The sequence below is a fragment of the Bidens hawaiensis genome, unplaced genomic scaffold (genome assembly GCF_021521415.1).
Source record: "Bidens hawaiensis isolate Kalapana, Puna unplaced genomic scaffold, B.hawaiensis_p1.1 tig00019940_1, whole genome shotgun sequence".
NCBI lineage: Eukaryota > Viridiplantae > Streptophyta > Magnoliopsida > Asterales > Asteraceae > Bidens > Bidens hawaiensis.
Window position 1 is genome coordinate 181,938 of NW_027493030.1, and position 26,725 is coordinate 208,662.

Below are 26,725 nucleotides of genomic sequence, written 5' to 3' on the forward strand. Positions count from 1 at the left end.
ATCTTTGGATTCCACCACTACCTGCTATCTTCAACTTTGTATATTGATTTTAAATACGAATAATGAAAAGAAAATGAACTTAATTGTAATATGTATGAATGGCATGCAATCAGCCGTTCATGTTTTAAAATATATAATTATTGATTTTTAAATACGAGATAAAACGAAATTAGGATATAAGACAATTTGGTGGTTAGCACTATATATATAAGACGGTCTTCTCTTCTTCTGAGATCATCGAGAGCCCCTGGAGGTTGTCCCGAATTCAATCCTTATATCGCAAGTAACCCTTCCGTTCCTGCATCCTTTCTTCTGTATTCTGTGTTTGAGTGATTTGCTCGCCATGTTCGTATCTTAAAAAGCTCTATCTTTGTACTGAATTTCCATTATCAGATCTTTATTGGAGCATCTGAATTGAAAAATAAGAATATTTCTTTATAACGTGTTTTGTGGCAAATTGCAGATGGATGCTGAGAGGCCTGATGCAGAAACTAGTTTACGGGAAGAGAACAGATATGCTGGAGCCAAAGGTTGTGGGAGTGTACCGTGTGGCTTTTCAGATCCGGAAACTAGTTCACAGGAAGTAAAAGAACGGTCAGCCTCCATGTGGAAGCTTTGGGGTGGGGTTATATGCTGTTTCATTTTCATGGGTGTAGAAGTATTTGGTGGAGTTAAAGCCCATAGTCTTGCAATTTTAGCTGATGCGGCTCATTTGTTATCTGATGATGCTGCTTTTGCAATCTCGTTGTTTTCTGTCTGGGCTTCAGGATGGGAAGCTACACCTCGCCAATCTTATGGGTTTTTCAGGATTGAAATACTTGGAACACTGGTATCCATTCAAATAATATGGCTACTTACCGGTATCCTAGTGTATGAAGCCATAGATAGACTCCTCCATGGTACAGTTGAAGTTGAAGGCAGTCTTATGTTTGGAATTGCTGCTTTTGGCTTGGTTGTTAACATACTCATGATGTTCATACTAGGTCATGACCATGGTCATATTGAAGAGGGAGTAAACATCAACGAGGTTAGTGTGACAACACATCGACGCCATCAGCATAATCATGGTGATGATCATCATCATGATCATGATGAACCTAGCCAGCCTCTCTTGAACATAAATTCTGCAGAGCAAACCAAAGAGAAGAAGAGGAGCAATATCAATGTTCAAGGTGCTTATCTTCATGTGTTGGGCGATTCCGTTCAGAGTGTCGGTGTATTGATTGGTGCTGCAGCCATATGGTACAACCCTAACTTGAAAATCATTGATCCCATTTGCACATTACTGTTCTCCGTTATTGTCTTGTATACAACAATCAGCATGTTGCGAGACATTCTCGATGTTTTGATGGAGAACACACCAAGTGAGATAGATTCAACAAGTCTAGAAAGGGGTCTTTTTGAGATAGATGAGGTGGTTGCTATTCATGAATTGCATATATGGGCTATAACTGTGGGGAAGTTGCTGTTAGCTTGCCATGTAAGAATAAGGCCTGAAGCAGATGCGGATCTGGTGCTGAATAAGGTGGTGGACTATATTAAAAGAAAATATAACATCAGTCATGTTACAGTTCAGATAGAGCGTGAATAAATCAATATGTTTCTATATTTAGTTGTTGAATACCGCGAGGTATGTGATTCATGAACTACTTTGTGGGCATTGGATAGGTATTTGTTCATAATGCTGAACTTATAGTCCCAAGTTATTTACTCTGTAGGTTGTAAAAGGTTGAACTTATATGTTGTGTATTTCTAAAAGCTTTTGATCCATTCGAATTAAAGAAAAAATAATTGTTTTTCGTGTTTGATGGGATGGAAGATTGGAAGGGACCATTCTTGAACCTGATTATGTGTCAGGTTTTAACCACCTTAAAATAATCACTACTAAACAGCACTATTATTCTTTTTATCAGTAACATATCAGCATGTTTTCAGCAAAACTACTTAATACACCTTCCCTTGATTCCAAACAATGTATGACCTCTGATCAATTACTAGATCTGAGTTTCATAATCAAAATTTGATAGGATTTTGTTTTACATATCTAGACCAATATTATCATATTTTCTAAGAGAGATTTATTTGGTACCATTTTGCTCCTTATTTATTCAATCGATTCACTCAAGTTTTGAACTTTTGGTAGACATTAGATCACTTCTGACCAACCATATGTATTTTATTATTATTATTATTATTATTATTATTATTATTATTATTATTATTATTATTATTATTTTGGGCAGGGTGTATTATTTGAATTACATTGATATTTATTATTCGTTTTTAGTAACAAGTTTATAAGTTAAATTTTAAATGTCTGAATCATTAATCTAACGTTGAATTCATTTTGTAGACTTTAAATAAATTTTGCCTTAATAAATTTTTTCAGACTTTCTAAATACGATATATGCCTTAATGCATTTGGATTTAACTATGTCCATCTGGTCAATCAGTTTCTAAATAAGATATATATGTAACTGATTACCTTGTCTATACGAACTTGAGTCCACATATGCTCTTTCACATGTTCTGTAACATCACCATGAAGCTATGAGTTATTGGTGTTCCTCTACTTCCTGGAAATTCCATTCATAGCTTTCATTAGTTGATGTGCCATATTCGGCAGCAACGACATCAAGAGAAACAGTTGCTTGATTTAAAGGCTCTTGAGTTATGGCTAGTCGTGTAGAGCTTTGAGCATAGGCAGGAGCAGTGTTTATTCTTGGGAGCTAAAGCTCTTACAAAGTGTCCAAGATCATGTAAACTAACTATATGGTAGTTATGACTATTACTAGTTTAGGCGAATAATCAAGAGAATAATAATTCGCATAACATCTTTGAAGAGATGAGTGGGCTTCACCTGTATAAGCCTTGGTGGCGATGGCAACGGATATATTTTCAAATATTTTTGTGCAGGTTTTCCTGGTGAGCGTCACAGCTGCCGGGACTTTTCTGATATCATTTGACATTAGGATCATATGTCCGGTCTCGTTTGCTAAAGCAGATAAGTCAACACCCATCAAGATCCCAATGTCTGCTGTAGCCAATGCACACGCGTCAATCAACCCTTCCCCTACCATGGCTGTTTTTTATTCTTTTAGGATTTCCTTGATAATTTTGGCTTTATCTTGAGGTAAAAGCTGTGCATGAACCGCGTCCAATGCCCCTCCTAACTGCAAAAGCAAGAGCATTTTAGGCACAGAGAAACCAAGAAAAGTTGAGAACAAGACATTGAAGTTTGGTGTTCAACTGATTTTGTGTGTGATCAACTGCGGCTTGACAATCTCCTGTTAGCATGGTGGTTCTGTTAGTTTGGTTCAGCCTAAAGCTTGAGATAATCAAAGAAAATTAGGAACGAAGTAGTCGAATGTAATCTTTATTAATCGAATGATTCAAAGGGAATGATTACAGACTTATCGACTAACTGGAATTGAAAAGTGATAAAATAAACTAACAACTCAAGCATTTATATAACAAATTAAATCAACTAGAACTCCTGGAAACTAGGTCTTCCATTATTTTAGGCCAGCACCGTTCACAAATGTTCAGCTCCTGTAACGTTTATCTCCTGTGAAATCAGTTAACACTAAACCAACACTCTCCCCCGTGGTGTTGACATCTTCATGCAGATCTTTTACACCAACAAGACTCCTCATTTCAGCAAACTTGATACGGGCTAACGGTTTAGTTAGAATATTAGCTTTCTGCAGATTCCCACTGACATGCTCCACATACACTTGTTCTCGTTCCACACATTCGCATATGAAATGATGCTTGGTTGATATACTTGCTTCTCCCGTGAAACACAAGATTCCTCATTAGTGCAATGGCAGATTCATTATCAACTAGGAGTTTCACCACCTGTGCCTTTTCTCCCATTAAGTCACTTTCAAATTCCTTGTCCACAAGGCTTGACAAGCTGCTGAAGTTGCTGCCATGAACTCAGCTTCACACGAACTTAAGGCCACCGTATTTTGTTTCTGAGAAGACCATGTGTAGGTCCCGTGTGTGACTTAATGCTGACTGGGACAGTTAAAGGAGTTAAAGTACTGGGTATGTCAAAAGATTGGGTAAAAGGAAGGTCAAGAAATAAATGTGAAGATGCTTCACTTTCTTAACGTTAATTGTTTTGACCAAAAAAACTCGAAATTTGAAAATTATTGGTCAAAACAGTCGTTCGAAGAATTTCCATACGATCGTCCTGGCCATTGAGGTTCAACTTTGAAAGTTAAAGGTCAGACGGTTTGTACAATATTCGGACCGCCGTTCTGACCATTGAAGGTCAAACTTTTTGAAAGTTATTGGTTATAACGACGATATGAATAATATTCAGACCGCCTAACCATTGATGGTCAAACTTTGAAAGTTATTGGTCAGAATGATAGTTTGAACAATATTTGGGCCACATGTCTAACCACTGGATGTCAAACTTTGAAAGTTATTGGTTAGAACAACCATTTGAACAATATTCAGGCCACCGTTCTGGCCACCAGAGGTCAAACTTTGAAAGTTATTGGTTATAACAGTCTTTTAAACATAATCAGCCGGCCATTCTTACCATTAGACGCCAAACTTTAAAAGTTATTGGTCAGAACGACCGCTTGGCCAATATCCGGACCTGAATCTAATCTAATAAATTAAAAGGACGAATGAATGTTAATTTTAACAACCTAGATGAAGTATCAATAATTGTGACAGGAATCTCATCGGGATAATACTCGGCCGGAAGAACAGTGGGAGGAAGCACAGGGTCAACGTATTCGGGAAAAGTATCGGTGGCGGCTGCAGCGATGAGGCTTGACTTACCGGTGGCGGGATCACCGACGACCACGACGCGGACGGTACTCCGGTGATTGAATACCGTCCTCGCCGATAAATCACCTGACATAATTGAACTGGAAGAAGAACGAAAACACTATAATCATATCACGTCAAAATGAACTGGATCTGATTAACGTCCAAATTGATCGTTGCATGGTGACTTTGAAGCTCTTTTTGATGTGTTAATGCAGTGGGAATATTTGAGGGGTGGTATGTGACATAAGGGTTTTCTTTGAGGGTATAGTTTATACTTTATAGTTTATTGAAGAGGTAGGTCCCAGCAGAGCCCAGTTGGACCTGCAAGACTCACCTTAAACAGGAACGTCTGCGCAGAAACCAACTGGATCCGCAGGACCAACCATGCTCAGAGACGTGACGTCCTTACGCGCAGTACGCAAGCTGGTCCCGCAGGAAATGCCTCCCAATGGTGAAGGACTCCGCCTGTCCCCGCAGCCTCGGATACAAGCCATTAGGGAAGGCCAACCGCGCAGCAAGGCTACACGCACAAGGCACTTAGCTCTCAATCATTCAGTGTCACCTGAAGGAATGAGCGAAGCCGAGAACAATCCCGCACAAGGGCGGGAGGGGGAATACTCCCGCCCAAATAAGCCAGTCCGTACGATACGGGAAGATCTTCTGTACTGTACCTGACGAGGTATGGGAAAAAGAACTGACTAAAGAGACGACAGCTTATGGACAACAGTATGGCGAGCAGCATGCTCCTACACTGTATGTCACTATTAGCCGCTGCCTACTCACCAACTCCTGTCATACCACGTGCGTAGCCGGCAGTTGGTGGAAAAGGAATAGTATACAGCAGGCCTGGTCGCTATCAGCCGCTACCTACCCACCAACTACCAGCAGGGCACGTGCGTAGGCTACTGTTGGTGGAACAGGAACACTGTTGCAGCCGGCCATACCTCCTTGGAAACCTACCTTCGGCTATAAATACCACAAATTGTATGACCATCTCATCTTATCATATCTTATCACATTATCATAACATCTTATCTTATATCATCATATTATACTTGATATCTGCTCTAACAATCTCTTAATATACTTTTATATTTAAAGAGCAATCTAGTCTGATTCTCACGCCGGAGGGTGGTCACAAGGAGGAACCCCCCCCCCCCCTTCTCAGTGACGAGCTCACGGTCTGTTTTGCAGGTTATCAGAAGAACCATCTTCTCAGGGTCCAACCCCTCATGGGAAACAGCTATCCAACCCCCAGGTTACCAGTAATCTGCCCGGGGTCCGGTTAGTGTTTCTTCATTTATACATATACTTTCAAGCGGTGGAACTAGTTAGGCGCTAGTCCGGCTAGGGGATAACGGCGAGTGATTAATTGGGATTAATCGGATTTGAACTTACATGAAAGTTTTTAATTATATATATGCCAAATTATATAAATAAATTTTCATTTTTCATTGATTTTGACAAAATAACGATTAATTGGTGACTAGTCACTGGGGTGTAGCGATTATTCGGCGACTAGACCTGCTTTTTACAACCATACTCCTAAGCAGTGTTGTAAAAACGTTAGTCCGTAGTCGGGCGGTAAGGTGGGGCCTAGCTATTAATCGAGATTAATCGGGAATAATCGGATTAGATTATAATGTATATTTTTCAGTTTTATATAGGGAAAATACCATAAGAAACCAACATACTTTCTGTTTTTGTTCGCTAAAGTCCCTTAACAATTTTTTGCATATTAAAGTCCCTCAACATGTTAAATTTGAACAAAAATGTGACATAACTTATAAAAACATTTGAGTATATAAATAATATTCTTTTTCCTGGTTGATAATTTTGACACATCTCAAGAACCTATTACGAATCCTCAATTTTGCAATGGAATTGTTTACTAAAGATCACATGGTGTGAGTTTTTTCTTTTGATGGTGGATCACATATATTATTACAATTACATCACAAGTATCATTGTATCAAAATGGAGCACTATGAATCTTAATTATTTACGGTGCGTTGCTGCAAGCTAGAACATGTTAAAGTATTGGTTATAGTATTAGGAATTTAGAATGATTTACCAATCATCTTAATTCAAGTTTCATAAAAAAAGTAAAATAAAAAATAGAAAGAAAACATAATGGAGTTAACAGTATAATTTTTTTTTGATTAATTAGGGATGGATTGGTTTGGATATGGGCTATGAAGTTTGTGTGGGATGTTGAACTCAATTGCTATGCTCGATGTCACTGTTCAGAGTTCTTGTCAATTCCAGTGTTCACATTGTATTAAATGGAACCCTAAAAGAATTTGATAATTTTAACTTTTTTAGTCATATTTAATCAAAACAACGTGGCTTTGATGGGTTCCGCATATGAGTTAGATGTTTAAAAGCCACATATACACTTTCCCATATATATTACATAAGAAAAAATAACACATAAGCAAAAAAATAAGTTTCATATTGTTTTTGTGAGTCATGTCACGTCTTTGTTCAAATTTAACATGTTGAGAGACTTTAACGTACAAAAAATTGTTGAGGGACTTTAACGAGCAAAAGCAGAAAGTATGTTGGTTTTTTATGGTATTTTCCCTTTTATATATACGGACACATTTTTATATGTAATTTTCAGTTTTATACATACACAAACATATTTTGGCCTGAAATTGGCTGGAATCTCATTGGAAATTGCTGGTTTTTGCTGAAATATCACCGGAAACCGCTGATTTTGGTCGGAATCTCGTCAGAAACCACTTATTTTGGTCGGAATCTCGCTAGAAACCCCCAATTTTGGTCGGATTTGACCGTTGACCGATTAGTTAGCCGACTAGCCCAAAATTAATCAGTAAAGTGGGGACTAGCAATTAATCGGGGATTAATCTGTGCCTAGTCGGGACTTTTGGAACACTGCTTTGTAAGACCCCGTTACCGGTGCCCTATATTTGGTGTTGGATTTACTCATAAACGCAGTTCTAAAATCAGAGTTAATTAAAAACTTTCGCGGAATAATAAAATAGTCAACCATTCGTTACAATCATCCATAATTTGTCTTTTAAAAACATAACATAGTCTTTAACATCATAACATTTCCTTGAGACGCCAGTGTCTTCAATTCGATGCCATGTGTCCTCGTCAATCGAACTGCCTCATTCTACTCACCTGCGTGCATACTAGAAGTCAGCTACGCTGAGTGAGTTCTAGTTAATCACACATAATACAATACATACACTTACCTGCAATTATGCATCCGAAGATACATAATGATTACTTTACTAACTTACTTTCATTACGTACGTTCATACATACATTCATACTTTATTACTTTCATACTATATAATTACCGTCCATTCTATCTCAGATATTGTTAGGGTCTGGTCCCTCTTTCCTTTGTCTATCTCAGATATTATTAGGGTCTGGTCCCTTTCTTGTCTATCTCATATATTATTAGGGTCTGGTCCCTAATTACTTCTCTATCTCAGATATTATTAGGGTTTGGTCCCTTCTATCTCAGATATTATTAGGGTCTGGTCCCTCTTTCTTCATCTTCATACATACCGTCATTTCATACCCATAGCATTCATACTTACTCATATATTGTACATATATCTATCATACACATTCATCTATCATAAACATACCTCCCTTGTTAGCAGGTGCAATATCCGAAGATCGTTCACATACCGACAAGCTTTCATTCACATTCAAGATATACATACATAACATATAAACCATATAAGGCATACACTTACCAGTTAAGGTAAGTGTATTAACTATCACATCGAGTATGCACACAGCCCCGAAAACATAACAAGTAAATGGGGCTAGAAACTCACCTGAAGTCGGTTACGTTCACCGTTAATCGTAATCCCTTTTGTGCACGGCTAACTGTATAATAATTACACGTATCAATCATCTATCGCTATCTATATTGTGTTTCTAGGTCGATTATAACCCACAACGAACGGGGGTCCGGGGGCAGCGCCCCTGGAAGCGGGGTTCTAGGGGCGGCAGCCCTAGCAGGGTCCAAGGAGCAGAGCCCCTGGCTGGGGTCGAGCTGCCAGGTCAGCTTGGAAAAATTTTATTTAACTGTCTTAACACATTTTCCATTAGCATTTTAAATTATTTTCTAAATTGGGCTTATTTGTTAAGCCTAAGATAATGGGCTTAGCCTCCTGTGGACTTAGTTAAATCTGGCCCATCTGTCCATTAAGTAACTGGGCCTAACTGGCCAGGCCCAAAGTCCACCTTAAGTCACTAACTGGCCGAGAACTCAAGGACAGAGAACTCAGCCGACAACTCGTGACCGAGAACACTTGAGACCGAGATCATTGACCGAAATCATCAACTTTGACCGAGAACCATTGTTCCTGGCCGAGAACCCCTTTGGCCGAGAACTCTCGTTGACCGAGATCCCCTATTGACCAGGTTCTCATGTTGACCGAAAACTCATGTCTGATGTTTTTAGCTCGGATTTCCCTAACCATACACCCAGTCCAGGCTCGAGAAATGATTAATCAATCTAAAATTCACATTTTTAACTTCCTATTTCCAGTTTCCTTAACCATTTTACATCTGTTAACATCCCATTATCAAGATCTAGTCCATTTCTAGCATAAAGCTTGGATCTTTACACATTCAACATGTTTTAAGCTAGATCTAGGGTTTCCTTCATGAACCATATCTAGCCATGAGTATATTATGTCCATTTTAATCATCAAGTTGTTAACTTTATGTTTTATCTAGATCCGGTCTAGTTTATGCTCAAGTTTCATGGCTATCCATTCATAAAAACATAAGCTTTAAAATCAAGAACATACCTTTATACAGCTAATGGACTACGGCTTGACTTGTTTGTCAACCTTTATCTTGTATCTAGCTTGTATAATCAATATCTATTGGTATTCGGCTTGGATTTGGTCTTGGATCTCTCTCTCTCTCTCTCTTTCGGCCGTAAATAGGAAGGGTTTGTGTGTGTTATGGAGGTGTAGAGAGAATAATGTGGATAAGATGGATGGAAATGAAAAGATTTAGGGTTTAAGGGGTATTTATACTCCCTTAAGCCCATGGACCTAAGGCTCATCTTTCTTTTTTAGTCCATGATTAATTCTCTAATTAGTCTACTTCTCTTTCCCTCTTTTATTATTTTATTTATTAATCAAAGTAAACTTTTCCAAAAAGAATAATATAAAATATTATTATTTGAAAATTCAGGATGTTACATGTTTTTAAGTTGCAATAAGGATTTTCATTGTATATATAAAATCTGAAATGTTAATGACTTAACATAAAAAAAATAGACGGGGTTATCGATTTGAATGAAATTCACGGCAATTGTGAAACCTAAATGGTCGAATTAAAAAATATATATTTTTGACGAATAACAAAAGTGAACAAACTTCAGGGATGATTTTGACAATAGTACTATGCTCTTTTCAAATTATAGGATGGATTTTGTCCATGACCAACAATCATTTTAATTTTTACCATGATGGTTAGCCGGTTTGGTTACAAGCTAATGGAAAACGTGGTAAATGAACTGGTCAAGGGGGAACATTGACTTTGGTTAATAGCATGCCTTATAAGGCACTTCTCATGATGGTGTCCGTAGTAATGTTAGTGGAATACTGAAACTAAAGTCTAATGATGAAGAAGGAAGATAGAAAGGTGATTATGAAAAATGAATCTAAGTTTCTAACACAAATATGGTATGTGGAATATACAAAAATAGTTATACAATTAGAAAGATTTTTAAAACATTAACATGGACAATAATCAGAGTCGTGAGAAGTCGTGTTATAAAATTGGGTCATCCTTAAACTTCTGAAATTTATAAAAGTCTGGATTTTGTTAAGTGATTGTAATAAAGTCATTTCCAAACAATTGTAAACGTTTAGAAACTTAATGTTATATTATAGTCTTTTATCACTTTGTTTCTTATCTAACTTGTACTAAATTTATTTCAAATATATCAGTATATGTCTGCTAGGTAAAATAAAAGGAGATGTGAAATGTTGGGTCTGTTTAGATGGTATATATGCACACCCATAACCAATGTACTCAACTATAAGATCATGTATAGTGGATGGAGCCTATATGAAAAAGTTTTACGTCATGTGATGCCATGTCACCATAAGTGTGTTTTATAATAAAGTGGTGAGTGAATGTAGTCACTTCCGATCATTACCTAATTATTATTTTATTATTAACGAAAAAACAAATAAAACAATCACCAACCATTCTCCTCCCATCCGGCGCTTTGTGAGAAGCGCTCATCACCCAAAATATAGCCATGGAGCCCCAGGGGTTGGTTGTGTGAAGGGCTTTATGGGGCGCGGCGCTCTAGGGTGGGCATAGCATCCGCTACGAATGGCCTAAGAAAAATCCATGTGAATAATTTGCAAACACGAAAGTGAAAATGCAAAGAAACAATCAATGATCAATTATAATAAACGATTATAGTGCTTAGTTTATGTATGCTTTAAACTCAGATAAGATATATAATACATGATATGATATATACTACATAGCATAGAGCACTATTGTACAAACACTCAAATGTTATTTCTACAAATAATATTAGTCTGAAAATTTTAAGCCCCCCACGCATTCGTCCTATATATGCTAATGATATTGTTTTAGTTCCTCTACCAAGCCTATCCGCCTATAGTGTAATTTGTTGGCTTTGGTTTTTAGACATGACTGATCTTGGTACATTGCCATATTGCCAGATTTATGGGTGTTAATAGGCACAACATTCCTCTTCAAAAGTTTTCTCGTCTCAAAAGGCTTTAGCCTTGTATATTGTTGTTATTCTCATAAGTTGCGACCAGATTTTGGAAACCAAAATAAAAATAAAAATTTAGGCAATTTTGAATTTTATTGTTAAAAGCACTTCTCTATCCTGACCTGACTTGATACCAGTAATAAAAATTTAAAAGTATAAACTCTAACCTAGGATTCGACTAGTAATATATTGGTTTTTATTCGTACGAACTCTTAACACTGTGAATAATAAAAAAAAAAGTAGTCATAAGCTAAGGTACATGGCTACTCTAAAGGTGCTCGGCGTGCAATCAGAGTCAAAATGTGTTCATGATGAAGGGGACCGGTTTAGCTGGTCAGCGATAAAACCTATGGCAGCGGTTTGACCTGAAATTGTTGCAAAAGTGTTTAAAAACATATCTGGATAGAGGAAGAAAGCTTATCTTAACCACATAGATCCATACATTCGAAAAACGACAACAAATTAGCACATTCACCTTCATCATTGAGTGGGGACATCGACAAGCAATGTTTTCCGACCTGGACCAGATGTCAAACCGGTAGTGTTACCGGGTCGAATGTCAAACCGATGACGCCATATTTAACTATAAAATAATTCAAGTATTACATAAACTTTAAAACCATCAACTTAAAACTTTATTGTTATTTAATATATTTATAATTAAACTTGAACCTATAAAAAAAGTGATAATTATCTAAAATTCTGCACCTCTAAATTTAACTTGCAAAATATATACTTTAATAGTTTAGTTTTTCTCGTTTATTTATTTTATTACTAAATTTATTTACCAAATGTTTCATGCCGGAATCTTGCGTTTTAACTTTGCACAACGTTTAATGAAAACTATTAAATTAGGGTTAGCTCCGCTTCTGCCAGCTTCCATTTGGTCTCTTGTCGTCATCCACACTCAACAATGAAGATGATTGTGCGGATTCGTTGTCGTTCCTTGAATGTGCAAATCTATGTGGTTAAGACAATTTCTCAAAACACTTTTGCAGCAAATTTCTGTCAAGCCATGGCCACCGGACAATCGATCAGATCCACTGGCTGGCAAACCGGCCGACTAATACCAGAACGGGCCGAATATGCCTAATCAGACCAGCAACATCATTGATTCTCGATCCGAACAGTCTAAACGGTCGTTCTGGTTCTAAAAACACGGCCGACAAGAAACCGAATGGAAGCCAGCAAAAGCGAAGCTAACCTAACGAAACAGTTTTGATTAAATAATGTGCAAAATTAAAATACTCGATTCTGAAATGAAACATTTAGTAAACAAAATTTAATAATAAAATAACTAAAAAAGAAAGTGTTAAAAGTAAATATTTTGTAACTTAAATTTAGAGGTGCAAATATGTAGATAATTATCACTTTTTTTTGTATTTCAAGTTTACTTTTGCAAGTTAGTTTTCTAGCTTGTTATTTTTAAAGTTTAATTATAGGTTATATAACAATAAAGTTTTATTAAAATTTTAAGTGATGGTATTCAAAGTTTACGTAATATTTGAATCATTTTATAATTAATTATGATGTAAACCGGTTCTAAATCTGATCCGACCTATGACCCGGTAAGATGGCCGGTCTGATGTTTGGTTCAGATCTGAAACATTTTCCCTACCTCAATATAGAAAAATTACCAAAATAAAAACCATGCCAATGGCGGTGGTTGTGGCAGTGGTGGTCAGTTGGTGGCAACAATGATTGCTGTGGTGGTGGTGGTGAGAAATCGGGATGAAAGACAAACGAAATGGGGTGGGGGGGTGCGAAGTAAGGGTTTTGACGGAATATGATTCATGTGTAATAACTGTATCTATCACATTCACCAACCAAACATCTTTTTTTTTCGTTCCCTTACAAACTATCATTCTTGCATACCAAACGTTATCTTAATCATCACATTACACATAGCTAATACTGAATTACCTAGAATACCCCTAACAAGACAAAACCCAATTTCACAAACTTGATGGGTGTCTTAATTTCATACCTATATGAATATTATCCCTAACATTATTATTACATTATTTAGAGGGAAAAAGTAATAATTAATGGAAGCACACACGTACGGACCATAAAAAGAAAGTGATTGGAAATGTGACGAAAACCTAAGTGATGATGGTAGGATCCCATTTTCCCATCTTACAGCAACAATAAAAAATGGCAATTTATAGTGGACTCTCCAATATTAACTTTGTGACATGATGAAATGAAAACCAATTGCATAGACCAGCCTATGTTAGAAGTTTTAATTGGTCCCATAGGCTAAGAAACCGATCAAACTTGGGATATTTTTAATATAAATCCACCAAACATGTATGATAAACTTTATCATTCTATATATGCTTTTTACAAACTATTTTTTATTTATATTTAGATTCAAAGGAATCTAAGTGCACAAAGGCAAGCAGTTTAAGCCTACACCAGACAAATACCAAACTTTGATTATAATAAAAATCTTTTTTCTTTTGTTAAATATCAAATACTTGAATCATTACTCATGCATGGTTTTCTAGTATAAGAGACTAGTTATGCACTTATGCCAAAACAGGGTCGGTCTAGGATCGTTTTTTGTTAATTTGGCTGTAACAACATATTGAAACGACCCCCCAACTACGCTTAAAACTATAAAAAAAGTGCTTGGTTGGGTCAGATAATTTTGTTGTGCATTTTCCTTTGGATATCGTTAAACGTTTGAAGTATCAAATCCGTTACAAAAGTAACGCGATTGAAATAGTAATCTAAAGCTTTGGAATAAAAACAAGGTACAAAAGGTTGTAGGCTTTTTGTACTTTTCACACAATACAATGTCAATGTAATGAGTTTAGTATGTTTGATGCTGTAACAGTACAGCTTACTACTTTACTGATTGAATCTAATTTGTTTGAAAAAGTTGGTTATTATGAAATCCAAAAGAAAATGAAACATTAGCAGGTCAACCTGATCCAGGCCATCTGACCTGTTTTTTTTTCAAAAATGGCTTGTTTTACCGGATACCCAACCCGCCCAGATGCCACCTCTATTTTCTAGCATTATCTCGTGAACCTTGTTCTGAAATGGCCAAACATCATTATCTGTGGACCTGACTTGGATTATTTTCAGTTGATGCATAGTCATGAATTGAAATGACGGAATATAGCTTTTACCTGTCATTGCACTTTAGAGAACACTTGAGTATTAGGTTTCCTTTTGAGGGGTCATGATATCATCTACATTAGGTACACAGTCAGACTCCATGTCCTCCAACTTCTTGCTGCACCAAATGTACAGATACAGTCATTTTACCAATCAAAACATTTCTAATACACTATAATCAAGTATACTACGCCTTTCAATGAAAATAATTTATTGACTGGGCATTCTTAAATGGCAGCCATGAACCATGAGCCGTGGGCCGTGGGCCACGGGTGACAATGATTGTGACAGGTTAGGTAAAGAACGAACCATAAATTTGGTTTTGGTTTATTCACAAAGTAATGGACGCTTACAATTAAATTCAATACATAATTCATCACTTTAAACCTTTTGAATGTGGTAGGGCATAGATGATTTAGTGCAAAAAGTCACCATAATAGTACAGATGTGATACAGCTAATCATCATAAGAGAATGATGCTATATAAGATGCTATAAAAAACAGCCAGTGTTAAGATCATGGTTTTGTAAACTTTGAACAAGTCAATTGCAGATGGTAAATTGTCAGCCATTCATACAGAAAACGGTAGTGAACATTAGGCATTGTTGTCAAAATAGAGTGTCTATTTTCCTCTGATGATTTATGCCTTCAAAAGGTAGAGGATTTGAATATCTTACCACGCAAAAACTTTCAAGAAAACATGTAAAAACTGTATGGTTGTATGCAGAAGAGCAACACAGATATCTCAAACATGGCGAAACATCAATCTCAGAATAAATTTTCCTCATGAAGACAAAGTGGTACTTAATTAACACTAATTTGCATATCTCCAAATGACAGCATGACAACAATCCTTGAAAGTAGCACTTCATTAAAGTATCCTTATATTACACATCAATGAAGCAACAAAAGCTTTTGCATTTCACTAAAAGTGAAGTAAAAAAGAAAAGGATTAAAAATAGATATCGGAAAAATTATTCATGAATGGAATTCTTTTCCAATTCTTGCATAAAGTGTCAAGTGTGTGAATAAGGTAGAAAATAACATGGAGATGCTGACAGACGAGGTACACTTGTTTACCTAGTGCAAGAAACCATCATGATAGGTACGGTTTTTTTAGTACAATTCATAAAATATGATAAATTGAATTTCCTATTACCTATAACTTTTGAGCACCAAATTTCCTTATGTCAGCAACACTAGAGGAGTCGTGTGCCATTTATTATTTAACTTGATTGGGTCTAAATTAGTTAACGCTATTAATTCGCCTTATTAATCAATCTCTGCCCAATTCCCACGCAGGTCACATTTTTGGAGATTTGAAAAAAGAAAACCATTAATATAGCCATGTTCATGTACGTATTGTATTATACATCTATAGTCATGTTAGAAAGAAAAAAACCTCTCATATAGCTATGAGACAGATTTCTCATCTTTTTAGTCTAATAACAGTACTCGAAAAGACAATTTTAGAGGATACACGAGTATGAGAAGTAAACACTACATTCTGAATCGAATATCATGATCTCAGGAGCAGACAAGAAGTCATTTTTAAAAATGTGCGAGTATAAAAAGTAGATGCTCATATCTGATTTGTGTTGTCTCTATTTGTTTTTCTGCATTATTTTTGGACGAAAACTGTTGGTGTTACGATACATACACAAGCAAGTACTAGCGCATCTCATGGTTATAGTCTTATGGATGTAAATATATTTTGACATGACTATAGAGGTATAACAAACCTAGAAAAAATGGCTATTTTCATGATTTTCCATTTAAAAAACGGGGTCGTTGTCTTTAACTTTTTTCTTAGACGGATCAACACGGGTCTGATATTTTAAGTACAACAATAGTGCTTGTTTTTAAATATAAATAGTTGGTCACACAGATGCATGTCTAATCAATCAAGAGAATGAGAGGATGGAGGAGGCTGCGTTTGTTGTGATAGGACCATAAATGTATTAAATCAAATGAGGAATTAAAAGGAGATCTTATATAATTATATCCAACATTTAAGGTGGTTCAGTTTTATCTTATCTTAACATTGTATAATACTCTAGACAAGTGGTTTTTTCTTCCTCTTGTCAATCATTTTTGAGTATTAAATATTTTTATTCCATGCACTTTGTAAGATTTTAGACTTTTAACTCCTTTTAAGTATACCATGTAACTAGACATAGATAGCATCTATAAGCTACTTTAACAATAACAGATTTTGTAGAACGGAAGTATAAATCCTGAAAAAGATGTTAAGTTCATTTTCAGACAAAAATGAACGTCAAGACACTTAATAAAGAATATACAATATACTATTGTTGTGGGAATGTCAGTAACATCTTTGACTACTGGTGTAATGACCTCCTAAAGGATTCCTAGTAACTTAAAGTATTGTTTGTTCACAGATACCATGAATCATGGTGAACAAAAAACATAAACATGGACACTTTCACAGTACACTAACCCCCCAGTGGCAGATGTATAAAAATTAATATTAGTGTTTAATTAAAAAAAGGTTTTTTCAGAGTATGCACTTAATATTGGTTATGTAACAAGCCACCAATGGCAACTAAATTATGGGTATTAATCATATTTTGCTGAAGAATTTCCATCTGTGGGTACTTAAAAGAAGACAAAATTATTTTGGTATTGGTATTAGTGATGGATGTGCAAGGTGAAGATAATGCAATCATCTTATCAATATTAGGTATACTTGACTAACATTGTAGCTAATAGGACTAAAATGAATTGCACTACCATGTTGGGAAAAGACAGTTCTCCATAAATTTAAAGGGTAAAAAAGAAAGCAGGCATGTTTCACTTAGTTCATTGACAAATCAAGTAACTCATAAGTAAATATATAATTTAGTTACCTTTGTTATATTTCGGGTTAGGAGACAAAGGGCCAATTGGCACGTGCGCTTTTCCAAACCTCATTGTTACCTTTTATGGAAGTCTATGTCCACCAATTCCTATATAAAGAAGTGTGACTAGACCCAAAGAGAAGTGTGAAAACAACATGAGCACCATAATAGACATTTCTAAAGAAAATGAAGTTTCTCATAACCATGAGAAGCAACACACGCTGTTTTTTGTGTCTAATGTTTGGTATTCTATAGCCAAGTATATTGAACAGCATGAAAAAAAATATATCTATAGTATCAAGGTTGGAACAGCTTTGATTTTAGTTTCACTTATCTATCTCCTTGATCCACTTTATAAACGTGTTGGAGAAAGTTCCATATGGGCTATCATGACCGTTGTGGTTATCTATGACTTCTATGCAGGTTGGTCATCAGTTCGTTCTAGCACATTTAAATTTGACTATTTTGTAACTTTAATAGCATGCAAAGTTGTCAACTTTTAAACTCTTACAACAACTATATGATGATAAACTGAAAAGGGGAATCATTTCTATAGAACATCTTTTGTTTAAACATTTAATAATATGTGGTAATGCCACAAGACTTCTTCGTCAAATTACGACTTCGAATAGTGAATATTTGGCTTCGATGACCAATCTAAACCGAATATTTATTGAGGGGAAGGTATGATTATGATATAAATGAACCAAACAGGAATTTTATGAAAAAGATCTATGAGATCTCTTTCCCCCTGTTTTTCAATTCTCTACTCTAATATCAATGTTGTATAATGGCAGGTGCTACATTCAGCAAAGGGATACTTCGTGTTATTGGAACTATACTAGGAGGTGGATTGGGGTATATTGTAGCAATTTTAGCAGAAGATTTTGGTAAGGTTGGATGCACAACAGTTATTGGAACCTCGGTTTTTGTTTTTGGTAAGAATAAACTAAACACGTTGTACAATACATTGAAGGGTTCATAAGTCATAACTTTAAATCATTTTAACCCATCATACTTTTGTAGTTTTATCACTATTCACTAAAATTATTTGTGTTATTCAAACATACAGATATTCTGGGGACTTATGTATAGAGGCTCTGCTCCTATGAAAATTAGTTTAGGGAGTTAAAAAGATAACTTTAATTAAGCATGTTACTAAAGAATACCATATAATCTGTAGGTGCTGGAGCAACATACTGTCGAATGGTTCCAAACATAAAAAAGAAATGTGATTATGGGATCACGATATTTATACTCACCTTCAATCTAGTAGCAGTAGCTGGTTTGCGTACTGAGAAAATATTGGAATTAGCCCGCCTACGTCTTGCTGCAATTGCTATGGGTGTTGCTGTCTGCATAATCACCAACTTACTCATTTATCCCATATGGGCTGGTGATGACCTTCATAACTCAACATCTTCAAAGTTCAACAATCTTGCCTGCTGCATTGAAGGTAGTTGCACAAAAAAAGAGTTGTCAACTGAACTTGTAATAAATTTAGCAAATTATTCTAAGAAAAAAAATATTTAAATGATGAATTGCAGAATGCATGGAAGCATTTTTCAGTGTCGGGGAAAAGAAAGGCCTCCTAAGCATCAAATCAGTATTGAATTCAAAGTCTAATGATGAGTCGCTGGTAACATATAAGCTTTCTATAATTTGTTGTGACATGTTCAATTTTATTGAAGAAATATTGAACTATTTGTTTTACTTTTAGGTAAATTTTGCAAAATGGGAACCCTGGCATGGAAAATTTGGACTTTCTTACCCCTGGGAAAAATATCTAAAGATAGGAGAGCTACTCAGGGAGCTTGCTTCTATTATTTCGGCACTACATGCATGCATTTTGTCATTACAGGTGCACTACTACTCTTTACCAAATTTTACATTAGAACACAAAACATATGATTTTAATATATAAAAATAAATTAAGTGACACGTATAACGTTCAATTTGTGCTATCAGGCCTCAACAACGGTACAACAGCAGATTAAAGAAGCATGCAAAAATGTAGGGTTATCACTTGGCCTTACAATGCAAGAGCTGGGAGAAAGTATTCTAAAAATGAGAAGGGGTCAAGAAAAAGTCATGAAAATTCAAGAGTTACAGTCAATAAAACTAGAGTTGACCATACTCTCGACTTCAGAGTTAAAAGCAATTGAAACTGTTGAAGCTCTCGCAACAGCAAATATCTTGTTTTTACTGATGAAAATAGTGGATAAAGTAGAAGTGTTGGCCAAAGAAGTAGAGGAGCTTGGAGAGGATGCTGGTTTTGAATCTAGATAGCTTAGAAGCGGGATATGTATATACTAATATGGGTGATTGAACATCATAATCAGTAGAATTTATCATGAAAATACAATAACCTACAAATTAGCACGTACAAGTGTGCAGCAACTCAACTGATGTGTTAAATATACATATCAGTAGAATTTATCATGAAAATACAATAACCTACAAATTAACACGTACAAGTGTGCAGCAACTCAACTGATGTGTTAAATATACATATCAGTAGAATTTATCGTGAAGATCCAATACTTTTCAGTTGTACCATAACAAGTTTAGGTGTGTATGATCATATATGAATATGGATATATGATACTCCCATGTTCTTTATCACTTTATCAGTAACATTAGTTTTCCTTTTACCTGTTAAGTGTATAATGAGTTAGTTGCATTTGGTTAGTTGTCTGTTAGTTGATTAATAGTTGTGTTTAAATACTATAAACAAGTGGTGTTTTGTATTAAAAAAAATTAAGAAAATATAAATCATTTTCAATAAGCATGTCTAGGGGTGCAAACGAGCCGAGCCGCTCGCGAGCTACTTAAGATCGGATCGATAAAAAGCTCGAAACGAGCCAAGTTTTTTTGAGCTCTAGCCAAGCCCAACCCTCAACAAAAGATCATTTAGTTATCATGCCCGAGTTCAAGCCTTGTATGGGAAGCTCGTTTAGTCTCGTCCTGTGTATTTTTAACTTGTACCTCTTTGGACTTTTATTTATTAAATTCACATTGCACAGCCAACCTCGAGCCGAGCTTTGGCTCGTTTAAGCCTTAAGGTACTACACGAGCTCGAGCCGACTTTAGACTCGTTTAAATTTTTTCTCATACTATCTAAAAATAACTTATAAATGTATATAAATTAATTAATACTTAATAAAAGAGCCGAACCGGAGCTTGAAAAAACGAGTCACAATTGCCGAGCTCAAACTTTAGAAAAAGAGCTCGACGCAAGCTGAGCTTGAGCCTTTCATAAGTAAAAACGAGCCGAGCACAATTACACCGCTAATTGCCTATACAGTAAGCAATAAGCATGAAGTTTAACATTTCATAATGTACACAGAACATGTGATACATTTTCATTTCTAATTAGGTTTTTTCACCCTGTATTAAGCCCTCAGTAGGTTATTCGTAATTGTGTACTATAACCGCCATTAACTTCATAATAATCTAACAATTTAATATTCGTATCTCAGTTAAACAAGCTCACATATGTAATAACTAATAAGTATTCAGTAACTAATTAACGTTAACGGTTATCATAATAATGATATGGAAGAGTATATTAACTCGAAAACTGAAAGAAGATCCGAGATCGTATTTACTTACATTCGGAATTAGGAATCAAATTCATATCCGCGATTTGTTATACGAGTATTTATGCTATTGGATCACCGGAAATGCGAACTAAAATTAGACGATACGGCCGTCGAAATAAGTCGAATCATAGCAATTGAAGTTGAATGAAGATAGAAATTAGGGGTGCCAACGAGACTTGCTCGAGCTCGGCTCCTTTAATTTACATCGAGCTCGCATTTGAGTTTGGCCATTGGCCGGTAAGTAGTCTTTCAGGTTTGATTTTGGATCGGGCTCGGGCTTGTGTAAGCGAGAGTCGATCAAAATTTCTCATGAGTCGATCTTGAGTAACTCGCGAGCAGCTCGGCTTGTTTGCATCGCTAGATTTAATCCTTAACTAGAACTAAAGCGAAAAATATAATAAAAATATTGGCGTTGACCAATGGGGTGGCAACCTAGCAGGATCACTAAACCAAGGCGTCGTTCAAACCCCCGAGAATTATCGGTTCCGGGCATTGAGGTGGTCAAAGTACGCGAATTTGATCGGTTAAAACAAAAAAAAACAAATAACAAAAAAAAATATTTATCTTCAGTTGATATACAAGAAAAAAAATTATTATTATCTTTCTCAACCCAAGAATCAAACCATGACAAATGGGCAGAACAACATCAAACCAAAACACCCTTGCCACCCAGGCAGGACTAACTTTTGTGTTCGCATTTCATAAATATCTAATATATCTTAAAATTAAATCATGACATTTAAATCATTTTTGTGACACCAAAAGTCTATTTTATTGTATAAGTGTATATAAATAATTTGGGGTTTTGTGTTTTAAAAGGGTTACTCATGTGGCTATCATCTACGTAGGTCAAGGGTGTTGAGTTAATTTGGGCTTGATATAAACATCATTATCTTGTTGTATTTCTAGTAAGGGTTTGTTTCCACGACTTGTTTTCATGTTTATTCAGAGGTGAGGTTGTCGCAACTTTTAATTTATTTAAAGTAAAATAGTGTTTTATTGTGTATTTCACCTGTATTTTTGCGTTTCCACTAAGTATGACGGCCTCTTTGGAGGGGAGAAGTAGATGTAGACCCAAACTGACAATGGATGAGCGGGGTGTAGACAAGATTTGTTAGATACACCTCTTTGAGAACAAGATCAGAAATAACAGTTTTTGGAGACGTCAGATTAAAGGTTATATACTTTTAAAGAGTGTATAGATTTATCTTAGATTTGTTTTGGGTATTGTTAGCTTTACGTATATTTATATTCTGTTTGCCTTTAGTGTGTGGACTTTTTTAGGGGAGGATATAAGTAATTTTAAGAGGGTTAAGTGATACATTTTCTTGTTTATTTGATATTGTATAACTTGCTACTAAAGTTTACCCACCACTTCGTGTTGGAGGTGGTTTAATTTTATCATTAATACTTTTTATATGGTTGTTTTGTTTTGATTCTTTTAGCCACACTTTATATGATAAGAAATACTACATTACGCGTATAAAACAACTTGTTTTTTAAGCCGCGGGTCTTAGTTAAAGCAGTATCATTGTCACTTAAGACGGATGAAAGGTTACCCTCATCGCACCTCCCAAGATCTTACAATAGCTTTGCAATGAGTGAAATTCTACTATGTATGTTTGTCTATTTCACGCCTATACGACCGATGATACGAGACCCATACTAGCCACTAGGCCAACAGCCCAGCACAAGTAAAGGCCTAGAAAGATTAGACCCACTGAAGTTGATCCTGCCCACATCCTCATTTAAGTCATAAAAACTATGTAATGATTGTGGGTGTCTTCAATTTCTTTCGGGGATATTTAGGCAAAAGCTTATTTGAACAGTTTTATCAGTTTATAATGTTAGATTGTTATCAAAACTCATATGTAATATACCCTGAGAAGTTCTACAGAAAATAGCAACATAACAATGCAAAAGCCGCGATACCAACTAAAATATGCAATCCTTCCACCCTATTGTCATGCCGTATCTTCTCTTCTTTAATCTCACTCTGCACTCTAGAGTACAACCGACACGACTCAAGAACCAACCCGTGATCCTTACTCCTATCACAGGTCAAAGCTTCTTTAAGTACAAACAAACTGTTTCTCCCCTTAACATGCCCACCGTCCATATCTCCTAGTTTCATACAAAGTTCGGTCAAGTTAAGTGTCGTGTGGGTCCCACTACCCTCTATATGGGTCGCCCGAAACTTCATAGTGATGATGCATTTGACTACCTGACTAGGAACAATGTCTTTGGCAGGAACAATGGATCCAAAATGAAGCACGAAATCTTGACTTGTCGGCCAGTGTCTTTGACCGTCGACTGCACACCAACTTGACACATTTGCAGCTTGTTTGACTTTTGAGTTGACTATTATCCAGCTCAGCCTGATCCCGTCACGAAGCTCTTGCCAGAGCTTACCGTCTTTTCTTTCTTGTTCGATCGAAGTGACAGGTGGCAGACCATCAGAAACCGAAAGAGTAACTTCACCTGCACAACAATTAGTCAGCATTAATCAAAAGTCAAACCAGTATGTTTGACCAAAATATAAGTAAAAAGTCAAACCTGCATCATCATTATCTCTAGAAGCATAACTGAAAAGATCAATTCTAAAAGGACAATCAGAAAACCAACCATTGTGCACACTTGCATTCGGTATACCCCAAAGAACCTTTGAACATATGGTTTTCTCTTTATACTTTATATCCACAATCGACACAAAATCAGACGGTGAAACGCTTTCCAATTCATCATAATCGCCATAATATTCAGCTTCGGTCCATTCTCCTGGATACTCGGGGTAACTGAATTCTGGAACATTTTTATTTACGATAAACGGGAAACAATCTGCATAAAACTTTTTAAACCCTCCGGTTGATGATATTAGAAATTTTACATCGTCTCGCTTTGTTGAAGGCCACATTGAAGAACAAACATCTTCCCATAAACTTTCTTCTTTTGAGATGGCTTTAAATGCTGCACAAACGCATGCTGCACTCGCTAGTGTTGTGCCATCTAGCCGTCTCAATATATCATAAAAGATGTCGTTTAAATTACTCATTTTTGTGATTGGTTCAGCTAGCATCTGAAAATGCAAAAGTTTTAAGTAAAACTGAATATAAATAGACGGGCTAATTGCCAGCGAAAGGCGCATTTGCCATTTATGAGAAAATTGTGGCCCAAATGCTTACAACCATGTGATCTTGCTATAAATGTTTAACTATACTATTTTAAAAATTTTTGAATTAGTAAATTGCTAGGACTATTTGTCATATGTAATCTAGAAAGAGAGCATAAATAACAATATACATCAATGATCATGGCAGACCAAAGTATGCATTATTAGTCACATCTAGCTAATGAGGAGTGGATACAATAGTTGACAAAGTCTTATAATTTGGACAAGGACACAAAAGGCTGAAACTACAAATGTCAAGGCTTAGTCAATGGTTGGAGTTACGAAGCCCATAACCAGCGGATGGAAGTGTCTCGACTAGCCAGATCATGACCTGGCCATCAGACCTGTATGCCTTGACCCCGAATCAAGATTTTCCCAAATTTCGTTAATCTTTAGTACTTTTCGTTTTCGGTGTAAATCATGTAAATTGCTTATTAGTGTAATTTACGCTTTTAATTAATTTCAAGTTTAATTTGTAATTTCGAAAATATGGTACATGCCAAATTTATAGAGATTTTATCTTGTTGCTTCCGCTCTGCGTTATCTTTTGTGGGAATGTACAAACTTAACTCACTTTAGAAAAAAATATAATGTACTAATGTAGACAAGTGAAATTTACATATCGACAAAAAAGAAAGTTGCAACCTCACATGTGGAGACAGGATTTTTCACTCTCTTCTGGTCATGTCCTCCATTTTATTAGTAAAATTTGTACCAACTATAATAAGTATGTTTACATAATAATAATTATTATATATAAAATAGGATAAAAAAACACTAATTAATACATTAAATTATACGTAAAAAAACTAATTATAAATATATTTAAAATTTTAATAGTGAAAATAAATGAGCTAATGCTTTAAAACTAGAGCTTGAAACGAGTCGAGCTCAATCTTTCAAACTAACTTGGGTGCTCGACTCATTTACACACCTTCCACACCGGTCCAACGAGACGTCCTGGTGCACCGGTTCTTATGCCAATTTTGTCCCTGGCCTCATTGATTTCAAAAGAAAAACCATAAACCAGGTACCACGTTTCATTTCCTATTTTGTTTTAGGACCACGTTACCCGTTTCACCATTAATTGAATCAAGGTTCATTATATATAAACATAAACAACTGTAATCACCTACTTCATGGTTTTTTATAACAGTGCACTAATTATCTTTACTAAAGTTAAAAATGTTAATTCATTGTATTATAAACATAAACACACATTCAAATCATGGCAAATTAACTAACTAATACACAATTGGTTGAGATAACACACCTCTGTTGAACAGAACATCGATGTTGCTTGACCGGAAATTAAATCGGTGGATCATAAATAGGAGTCTTGAATTGAGTGTGGGTGGGTGATTATTATTATTACTTCAATAATCACTTGAATTGTAGATTATATAAAGGATAAGAACAGAGAAAATGTATGTATATTATTATTATGTATACAGAGTGTATGGGATACCTGCTTCACTATTTGTAGACGAAGCTATCAAGGTAGACATACACATGACCCTCACGTGATCTCTTCATAAATGGGTCTCTATTATTATTATTTCATCAATATCATATAGTCAAAATATTCAAAATTTAATTCCAAAAGAATTTGAATGGAGGAATATGTTCTCTCTCTCTTTTTTTTTTCACATGACCATCTTGATCTTTCATTCATTTCCTTATTAGTTGCCTAATATTTCTAGAAAATCTCGGTTCTTATTCAATCAACAGCGTTTTTGAAACTGAGGTAGTCATTTATACAAAATAAAGATTATGTACTAAAATTGCGTAGTTACCAAAACACATGCACTAAAATGACACTTAACTCTAAAAAATATATAAAGTTAAGTTACAATAACCTAGTCAAAATTTTGTTCATCTAACAATCATACAACTATATAAGACTCATTGATTTCGCACAAAATAGTATATCTAAATATGCAATATATAAAGTTCAATTATTTAAACTTGATATAAGTTTTAGATGACATGGACAAATTAACTACTAATTTTTTCTATGATTAGATGGTCCGAATTTAGGGTTAAATATAAAGAAAAAGTGGTATGTTCACTGGATATGAAATATACATTTTTTTATCAAACGTGTCTCATTCCCTTAGAGCATACTAGATGTTATGGTGAGTGTGAGTTCTACGTCAGAAGGTCTTGCACTCACGGTGATAAATATATAGGTTGATTTAACATTTTTATTTTTATTTCACTATTAACCATCAATTATTTGTTACATCATGTCAGTCTGACAATCGATAATTGAGATGCAGAAAATCATGTGGAAGTCATGCATACTCGTGGAAAGTGGTCTGAATCCACCATATCTTTCCGGGACATAGTAACGTAGACTAAAGATATTATTCAACCCTTC

The 26,725-nt window shown here is 35.5% G+C and overlaps 2 protein-coding genes, 1 long non-coding RNA gene and 1 pseudogene across 3 annotated transcripts; 2 read left to right on the forward strand and 2 right to left on the reverse strand.

Annotated features, from left to right (window-relative positions):
* The first annotated feature begins 213 nt into the window (after nt 1–213).
* Nucleotides 214–1,591, forward strand: LOC143559568 (metal tolerance protein 1 pseudogene; annotated as a pseudogene).
* Nucleotides 1,592–14,266: 12,675 nt separating this feature from the next.
* LOC143559570 (uncharacterized) lies at nt 14,267–21,347 on the reverse strand. The gene is made up of 3 exons (XR_013139962.1): nt 21,184–21,347; nt 18,831–19,013; nt 14,267–14,825 (listed from the first exon to the last, which is right to left on the reverse strand). It is a non-coding gene; the product is annotated as an uncharacterized LOC143559570 (long non-coding RNA).
* Nucleotides 18,940–20,262, forward strand: LOC143559569 (aluminum-activated malate transporter 7-like). Its single transcript, XM_077048100.1, has 3 exons — nt 18,940–19,207; nt 19,289–19,429; nt 19,537–20,262. Exons 1-3 carry the CDS (start codon nt 19,121–19,123, stop codon nt 19,855–19,857), a joined length of 549 nt encoding a protein of 182 aa, XP_076904215.1. The 5' UTR covers nt 18,940–19,120; the 3' UTR covers nt 19,858–20,262.
* Nucleotides 21,348–22,937: 1,590 nt separating the features above from the next.
* On the reverse strand, nt 22,938–24,249 carry LOC143559571 (F-box protein At2g27310-like). Its single transcript, XM_077048101.1, has 2 exons — nt 23,730–24,249; nt 22,938–23,654 (listed from the first exon to the last, which is right to left on the reverse strand). Exons 1-2 carry the CDS (start codon nt 24,247–24,249, stop codon nt 23,065–23,067), a joined length of 1,110 nt encoding a protein of 369 aa, XP_076904216.1. The 3' UTR covers nt 22,938–23,064.
* Between the last annotated feature and the right edge of the window lie 2,476 nt (nt 24,250–26,725).

What these genes read in the sequence shown, in the direction of transcription:
- LOC143559569 (XM_077048100.1), top strand. Translation starts at nt 19,121, where the DNA reads ATGGAAGCATTTTTCAGTGTCGGGGAAAAGAAAGGCCTCCTAAGCATC. An exon ending in AGTCTAATGATGAGTCGCTG is followed by an intron (nt 19,208 to 19,288) that starts GTAACATATAAG and finishes TTTTACTTTTAG; the next exon opens with GTAAATTTTGCAAAATGGGA. An exon ending in CATGCATTTTGTCATTACAG is followed by an intron (nt 19,430 to 19,536) that starts GTGCACTACTAC and finishes TTGTGCTATCAG; the next exon opens with GCCTCAACAACGGTACAACA.
- LOC143559571 (XM_077048101.1), bottom strand. Translation starts at nt 24,249, where the DNA reads ATGCTAGCTGAACCAATCACAAAAATGAGTAATTTAAACGACATCTTT. An exon ending in TAGAGATAATGATGATGCAG is followed by an intron (nt 23,655 to 23,729) that starts GTTTGACTTTTT and finishes ATTGTTGTGCAG; the next exon opens with GTGAAGTTACTCTTTCGGTT.